Raw genomic sequence first — 8567 nt, forward strand, 5'->3', positions numbered from 1 at the left:
GCCTTCTTCCAAAGCAAAGATACCCACGTTTTTTTCCCCCCTTCCCCCTTCTGGACAAGTTTGAAAAGAAACCAGTCTTTTGTCAAAGGAAAACTAAAAATCCCACCAGCCCATCCATCCGTTCCCTCCCTCCAACCCAACCCATTTTATTGCTTTTTGAAAAAAAAAACAAAAACAAAAAACCCAACAACAACAAAACCCCACACATAGCGCACAAACCACCCCACAAACTGCTAACCTGAATGCCAGAGGAGATAGTCAGTTGGGGGTGGGGGGGAGAGCAGGCGAGGAGCAGACAGCAGGGGAAAGGAGAGAGATGCAAGGTGATCTCCAAATCCCAGCATCTGCGAGCTGATGATGCTCCCCCTAAAAATGGAGGCGGTCAGGATCGGTACTCAACGTAGTGGGGTGGGGAGGTTGGGTAGTTTCAAAACACACATCGCAAAACACTTTCTGCCCCCTCCAAGCGCTTGGGGCAGCGAGTTGAAAAGAAGAGTCAGAGAAGAAAGATCTTCCTGCCAGCAGGGGGGTGGGCCCGGAGGGTAGGGGTGGAGGCCATTCCTCACACGATCTCCGCCCTCTCCCCACCCTTCGGTTCGGGTTTTTTTTTTTTTTTCCACGTCTTCATCTCCTTTGGGAAGTTTCCAAAGATCGAGTGAAGGAGACAGGACAAGTGAGAAAGGGGGAAAGGGAAATCAAAACGAATCCAAGTCTTGATCAAAAGTATCCAACTGCTTCCACAGACCCAGCGTCAGTGAGAAGGCTCACAACTTTGGCTTTAGAACCTGAAAGTAACTCCCAACTACTCATAGCCTCTTCCAGCAGGCCCAGCCCTGTCAAAGCACCAAAATACTGGAACCAAAGTAGGGGGTGGTGTTTGAAAGGGGACTGAAGAAAGGAGAACCCCCCCAACTCCCCCTCTTCCCCATTCCTCAGGCCTGGCGCCCCTCACTGCTCCCCCCCTTTTTTTTTCCTTTTTTCTTTTAAATAGAAAATATATAATTAAATTTACAAAAACTATTTACAGTTTTAATTACAAACCTGGTGGCGGTGTTGGGCAGAGTTCTCTTTAAAAAGCGACCTAAAAAAGAAATGGTTTCGATTGTTCTTTATTTAAAAAAATAAAATAAGGAGTCTGTAGGAGCCCCCCTCCCCTCCCTGGGGGCGGAGCGCGAGGTGCCGGCCCGGCTGGGGACGCGGCGCCGGAGCTCCGGCTCACACGGTGGTCTCGCCGTGCCGGCTGTTGGTGAGACGGGTGTAGAACTTCCTCCACGAGTGCAGCGTCTTGCCGGACCAGATCCAGAAGCCCGACGTGATGCCCACGATGAGCGTCATGAGGTATTTGATCATGTAGACGGTGAAGTCGGGTGACATGCGCGGCGTGTAGTGCGCCGGGCACGGGATGGCCAGGCTCTTGCAGTGCTGGCTCACCCACGAGCGCTCCCAGTGCTCTCGGAAGGCCTGCTCGTAGAAATAGCAGGCGATGACGATGGTGGCGGGCACCGTGTACAGCACCGAGAAGACGCCGATGCGCACCATGAGCCGCTCCAGCTTCTCCGTCTTGGTGCCGTCGTGCTTCATGATGGTACGGATGCGGAAGAGTGACACGAAACCGGCCAGGAGGAAGGACGTGCCTATGAACAGGTACACGAAGAGCGGCGCCAGCACGAAGCCCCGCAGCGGGTCCAGGCTGTTGAGGCCCACGAAGCACACGCCGCTCAGCAGGTCGCCGTCAATCTGGCCCATGGCCAGGATTGTGATGGTCTTGACGGCGGGCACGGCCCACGCGGCCAGGTGGAAGTACTGCGAGTTGGCCTCGATGGCCTCGTGGCCCCACTTCATGCCCGCCGCCAGGAACCAGGTGAGCGACAGGATGACCCACCAGATGGAACTGGCCATGCTGAAGAAGTAGAGCATCATGAAGAGGATGGTGCAGCCCTCCTTCTTGGTGCCCTGCACCACCGTACGGTAGCCGTCCTCGGAGAAGCGCTCGTTACACACCACGCGCTCCTGGAGCACGAAGCCCGCGATGTAGGCCACCGACACCATAGTGTAGCAGCCTGACAGAAAGATGATGGGCCGCTCCGGGTAGCGGAAGCGCTGCATGTCCACCAGGTACGTGGTGACGGTGAAAAAGGTGGAGGCACAGCACAACACGGACCAGGTGAGGATCCAGAGTCGCGCAAAGCGCGTCTCTTCCTGGGAGAAGAACATGGAGCCGTCGGGCCGCGCCGGCTCGCACGGAGCCGCGCAGTCGCGCTCGCCCAGAAACTTGTAGCTGAGATAGGACGGCACCTTGAGGACGCGCGGACAGTGGAACGGGTGCTCCAGCGTGGCATAGCGCGGGGGCGAGCCGCCGCCACCCGGGCCGCCCGGGGTGCCCCCCGCACCCGGCTGCAGGCCCGGCGGCGGCGCGGTGGTGAGCAACGCGGGCGCGCCGTCCTCCGAGTGGTTCTGGCCCACGCAGATCTGCTCCGCGCCGTGGCGGGGGAAGTGCTCGCAGCGAAGGCGCTCCGGCCACTGGAAACCGAACTTGTTCATGAGCGCCTCGCAGCCCTGGCGCGCGCGCTCGCAGATCGAGCGGCACGGCGGGATGGCCTGCTCCAGCACAGTGCACACGGGTGCATACATGGAGCACAGGAAGAAGCGCAGTTCGGGCGAGCACTGCACCTTCACCAATGGGTAGAACTGGTGCACCTCCAGTCCTGCGTCCTCCTGGTTCGTATGGCCCAGAAGGTTGGGCATGATGGTCTGGTTGTAGGCGATGTCCGTGCACAACGGGATGGAGATGGGCTGGCAGAAGCCGTGGTCCGGGATGGAGATGCCCTTCTCCCCGTGGAACTGGGCCGGCCCCGCAGCGGGCAGCAGCAGCAGCGGCAGCAGCAGACGGGGCAGGGCGCTGCGGGGCCGCATGCTGGCCGCCGCCCCCCACCCGGCTCCCGGCCGCCCCCCCGCCCCCGCCCCCAGCCCCGAGACCGCGCGCCTTCCCCGCCGCCGCCTCGCCGCGGCCGCCGCCTCCCGCGTCTCTTTGCAAACTTTGCTCGCGGCTGCCGAGTTGGGGAGGCCGGGCGGGGGAGGGGGGCGGCGCACCCGCCCGCTGGCTCGCCGAGGTCGGACTGAGCCGCCGGAGACACCGCGCGCTGCTTGCCCTCTCTCCTCCTCGTCCTCCTCCTCTCGCTTCTCCCCTCCCTTCTCCACCCAGCGACTCCTTTGTGCCTTCCTCCAGCCCTCACCTCGGCCTCTCCGATCCCAATTAGTCGGTTTCAAGGGGGCCCCCGCCGGCGGCCCCGCCCTCTCCTCAGCCCCCCAAAAAAGGGATCCTTGAAACCGCCCCGTCGAGCTCTAAGCACCATCCCAAAATGTTCTCTCGGCCAATGAGATTTAAACCCGAGGATCAGCCCCGAGGGCTGGATTGGTCAACCACAACATAATGAGATCAGAAACCAGATGCCAACAAAACTTTCCACCCCCCTCCTTTTGCTTTTTAAAGAGACAAGCTATTATTATATTAAGGGCTTTTTGCCCAGCACGGGATTTCTCTGGAGTCGCGGCGGCGAGATCCGGAGACACACGTTCCCCGAACTGCGGCGGACCCGAGTCACTCAACCCTGGATCACTCTTCGTCCGGGGGGCCATGGCGCTCTCCGGGGTAGGGCCTCTTTAAATCCTTGCCTCCGCCCCTGCTCCTCGAACCCCACCTATTCCAGTCCAATTTTTCAGATAAAGTAAAAAAAAAATTAAGTTTGAGAAAAAATTGTTTAAGGGAGAGATTTTTTTAAAACTATCAGTTTACAAAGACTTTTCTCTCGGCCCCTTCTTATGGAATCCAGACAAAATTTCCTGTCGCCCTATATGTAGACCCCTAGGAGTTTGCCTCGCTCCTCCCCCTGCATACACCCTTAAATAACCCTCTGAAAAACGAGAGCCTGTCTCTTTAAGAGGCTCTTAAAGGGGCCTGGACTCCGGGGCGTAATTGCCCCGTAGCGAGCACAAAGGAGCCCATTATGGTTCTTTGTGTTCGGTGGCACCTCAAAGTGAGAAAACTCAGGAACTCTGGGGCCCTGAGCTGGAGGGTTGGGGCGGGGGTGGGAGGGGGTGAGGTGAAGGAGAATGGCCTAGAGCTGCGGCTTCTCCCTCCCCTTTCTTCCGAGGCAAATCTTAATTATGCAAAGTAAAGTTTAGTTGCCATAACGAGGAGGTCTTAATCGGAGGTTAATGGTGGGGAGTGGGGGATGACGAGCAGTTCTGAGTTGAAGAGATGACTCTTTTAGGACGTTTGGGGGAATTTTCCTCCTCTCTCTCCACCTCTGCCCCCGCCCCCTAAAAGCTTCCAGATTTGGTCTCCTAGGAGAGAGAGGAGTTTTACCCAAATCTTAAGTGATTCCACACCAGAAACGGGTGGTGTGTGTGGCGAGGGAGGAGGCTGGGGGGTTGTGTGGATTAACCCCCCACACACACACACCCACACTTACCTGGCTGGGGGTGGATGGCGGTGGCCAGCAGGGTTCCGGCTAGCTTAGAAAGGTTTTCTTCTGTTTCCCCTCTTCTTGGATTTTAAGTTTGAGAGGGGGTTCTGGGGAGGAGAGCGGGAATTTGCATGTAAATCTCCTGGGCCTGGTACTGGATGATGGATCAATTATTTTTATTGTCTCTCAGAGGGAAGGGGGGACACTTAAAAAGAAGAAAGAAAATTGAGTTTAGAAAACCCCTTTGCTTCTCTGTATGGGCCAAATCCTCCCAGCTTGGCGAGCTGTTTCCTGATCCAATCTAGAAAAGGACTGCTTTAAAAACAAAACAAAAAACCAAACAACAACAAAAAGAGAAACCTAAGAGAAAAAAAGAAGAAGAGAATAGGAAGAAGGAAAGAAAATTCTAAGTCATAGGTAAAAACAATGGATCCAGGTTTGATAGGATTCAATTTTTTTTTTTTCTTGATTGAATGAAATACAGATTTTCAGGTTCTTTACAACATGAAAATTCTCCTTATCATTTCCTGGAGAGGTCGACTTTTCACTACTTTAGGCAGAAAGATTCCCTTCAAAATCAGGGGGCTATGCGTTAGCTCTCCATTTTATTTCCATTCCATTCCACCCACAAGTCCACCTTCACCCCAGAGCAGTCTAGGGATGGGAAAATTGTGCTGTCCTGCTCTGTGGGACCCAAACTAAGCCCAAGGTGCTGCTTCTTCAAATCTCCCCTCCTACTCTACCTCCAGGACATCTCTAGAGCTGGTACCAAGCCTCTGAGCTGAGCGGTGAAAACAAAAAATGAGTAAGACAGGTTCCTCCACTCCACTCAGGAAGCTCTCACAGTCTGATAGGAAATTGAGAGTAAATCTCCAATAGAAATGCAGCATCTTCAATTTCCTTCCATGACAAACCTGTTTTCCTACCCTAGGGCCAGGCTTGAGTGACAGCTATCCCTTCCTCAGCCACCCCCAAGGCAAAGGGGGAGCTGAAGCTGGAAAACAGAAATAAAAGACATCCTTTCATTCACTCAGTCAACCTTTCATTCTGCAACACATTTTTATTGAGTCTTCTGATTTTAGACCACTGTGGTAGGTGCTGTGGGCAAGACAGAGAAAAATGGCAGCGTCCCTGCCCTTTAAGAGTTTACGGTATCCCAGAAGAAAAGTGATTCTATGAAGATCTTACATTTATCTAGCATTTTTACCTGAAATGGATACCTAGTAATTGTAATTACTACGGTTTATCGAGCACTTACTAAGCACTGCGCATACATGATGTGTATGCCTACAAAGTAGGTATTGCATTGTGTTTATGGATGGAGAATCTGACCTTGATGAGATTTGGCAACTTTCTCAAGGTCACGTAGTAAATGGCAGAGCTGAGATTTAAACCCAGGCCTGCTTGAATCTTAAAGCTGTGTTCTGTCTCCTACACCACACAGCCCCTAATGTCTATAAAAATTGTGTGCTTTTACGCACTTAACAAATATATATTGATCATCAGACCCAACCCCTATTCCTGTGGAGCTTATATTCTAGTGGGAGAGATTCACAGTCATCACATAGTCACTTTAATGGATGTAAAATTGCCACAGGATTGAGTGCTACGAAGGGAAAGTCCATGGTGCTATGAAAGCATACTTGGGGAGGGAATTTGACCGAGTTGGAGAGGGCAGAGGAGGCCTCTGAGGTTGGACTGAGGAGTAAAATAGGATGAGGTAAAGAGAGGCCAGCAGGTGTGACACCTGCAGGGCCTTGCAGACCATGTGTAAGGTGCTAGGTATACAAATATGAACTTAGGGGCTTTCCCTGGTGGTGCAGTGGTTAAGAATCCGCCTGCCAATGCAGGGCACACAGGTTCGAGCCCTGGTCTGGGAAGATCCCACATGCCACAGAGCAACTAAGCCCGCGAGCCACAACTACTGAAGCCTGCGCGCCTAGAGCCCGTGCTCCGCAACAAGAGAAGCCACCGCAATGAGAAGCCTGCGCACCGCAACGAAGAGTAGCCCCCACTCGCCGCAACTAGAGAAAGACCGTGCACCACAACGAAGACCCAATGCAGCTAAAAATTAACTAATTAATTAATTAATTAAAAAAAAATATGAACTTATAATCTCAAGGCAGGGATAGGTTTTCCAGACAGAGGGAACACCATGTGCAAGGGTGTAGCACTGAAATGGATGGAAGGGGCAGGGGGCACAAGTATACAAGCACTTTGGTCCTGTTAGAGCCCCGTGAACATCTGGGAGAGTGATGGCAGAGGAAGTTTTATTTTTATTATTGTTTTAATTAATTAATTGATTATTTATTTATTTGGCTGCGTCAGGTCTTAGTTGCGGCACGCGGGATCTTTGTTGCAGTGTGAGGGCTCTTCGCTGCAGCGCACAGGCTTCTCCATAGCTGTGGCGCGCGGGCTCCAGAGCATGTGGGCTCAGAAGTTGTGGTGCTTGGGCTTAGTTGCCCCGCAGCATGTGGGATCTTAGTTCCCCGACCAGGGATCGAACCCGCGTCCCCCGCATTGGAAGGCGGATTCTATTTTTTTTTTTTTTTAAATAAATTTATTTATTTATTTATTTATTTTTGGCTGTGTTGGGTCTTCGTTCCTGTGCGAGGGCTTCCTCCAGTTGCAGCGAGCAGGGGCCACTCTTCATCGCGGTGCGCGGGCCTCTCACCGTTGCGGCCTATCTTGTTACGGAGCACAGGCTCCAGACGCGCAGGCTCAGTAGTTGTGGCTCACGGGCCCAGTTGCTCTGCGGCATGTGGGATCTTCCCAGACCAGGGCTCGAACCCGTGTCCCCTGCATTGGCAGGCGGATTCTCAACCACTGCGCCACCAGGGAAGCCCCGGAAGGCGGATTCTTAACCACTGGACCACCAGTGAAGTCCCGGCAGAGGAGGTTTTAAATAAGTAGGGACCTGAGATACTGTGCACATAATCTGGACTCCTGGAGGTGGAGATGCACTGGAGCGTTTAGGGAAGTGAAATGGTCACGCTTAACTTTTATATTTTTTTATTTTTCATTTTAAAATTTTTGGTCGTGCCGTGAGGCATGTGGGACGGCATGTGGGATCTTAGTTCCCCGACCAGGGATCGAACCCATGCCCCCTGCATTGGAAACGCAGAGTCTTAACCACTGGACCGCCAGGGAAGTCTCCACACTTAAGTTTTAGATGGTGCATTTGGACAGTTAGGAGGAGCACGACTTGAGTCAGCTGAGTCAGAGATACCAGTTAGGAATAGATTGCAAGAGATCAGGCAAGAGATGCTGAGGGCGTGAACTGAGCCAAGGCAGTGTAGAGAAGAGAGAGTAAGGGAGGAGGCCAACCAAGGTTTCTGATCTAGATGCCCTGATGTCATTAACCAGGCTAGGAAATGCAGGGACAGGCGGATAATGAGCACAGTCAAGCCAGGTCAAGCCTATAGTATGTCCAAGAGAAGATGTCCAGAAAACAGTTAGCTATTCTAACACAGGGCCAGGAAGGAGCTCTGGGTAGATTTAGATCTGGTACTTTTAGCCTGTGGTTGAAGTCATGAGATTGGCTGAGATCACCTAGGAAAGGGGATTGGGTGAGAAGACTAAAGTTTTGGGGATGTCAATATTTAAGGGCCATGAGCTGTGGAGGAGGGACACTGAGAAGGAGCAGTAGGGCCAGGAAAGATTCTAGCCAACAGGAGAATGTACCAGACTTGCTTTTCCTGGCTCTTGAGAGTCTCAAGTCAGAATTTTTATTTACCTTGTCTCAGTTGTGAGAATTAAATGAGATAGATTATGGCACTCGCTTGACCTGATGCTTGGCTAAAAGCTTGGTAAATAATATCTATTGTTTTAATCCAACAAATTATTGAACATCTACTATATGCAAAGCAGACAAAGTCTGCAGAGACCTAGGCTGCAGCTTCAGGGAGCTTACAGTCTAGCGGGTGACGGTCTGCGGAGAACCTGGCTACTGTTCCTTCCTGAGGAGTATTTCCGGTTGGTCTGGGGCTTCTGCTATTGGCTGGGAACCCAGGTGTTCCCAGTGCCCAGTGCACTGCCACTTCTGCCCCAAATCCTGGGACACTACTGTCAATTATCTCTTGGCTTACAAATCTGGTATCT

At 52.7% G+C, this 8567-nt stretch overlaps 1 protein-coding gene across 1 annotated transcript; it reads right to left on the reverse strand.

Annotated features, from left to right (window-relative positions):
• Window positions 1-1093: 1093 nt before the first annotated feature.
• FZD2 (frizzled class receptor 2) lies at window positions 1094-2948 on the reverse strand. The gene has a single exon (XM_061174827.1). The coding sequence runs from the start codon at window positions 2911-2913 to the stop codon at window positions 1216-1218; it is 1698 nt and encodes a 565-aa protein (XP_061030810.1). The 5' UTR covers window positions 2914-2948; the 3' UTR covers window positions 1094-1215.
• Between the last annotated feature and the right edge of the window lie 5619 nt (window positions 2949-8567).

Source organism: Eubalaena glacialis, chromosome 19, assembly GCF_028564815.1.
Source record: "Eubalaena glacialis isolate mEubGla1 chromosome 19, mEubGla1.1.hap2.+ XY, whole genome shotgun sequence".
NCBI lineage: Eukaryota > Metazoa > Chordata > Mammalia > Artiodactyla > Balaenidae > Eubalaena > Eubalaena glacialis.

Excerpts from the sequence above, each read along its gene's own strand:
- FZD2 (XM_061174827.1), bottom strand. The coding sequence starts at position 2,913 with ATGCGGCCCCGCAGCGCCCTGCCCCGTCTGCTGCTGCCGCTGCTGCTG.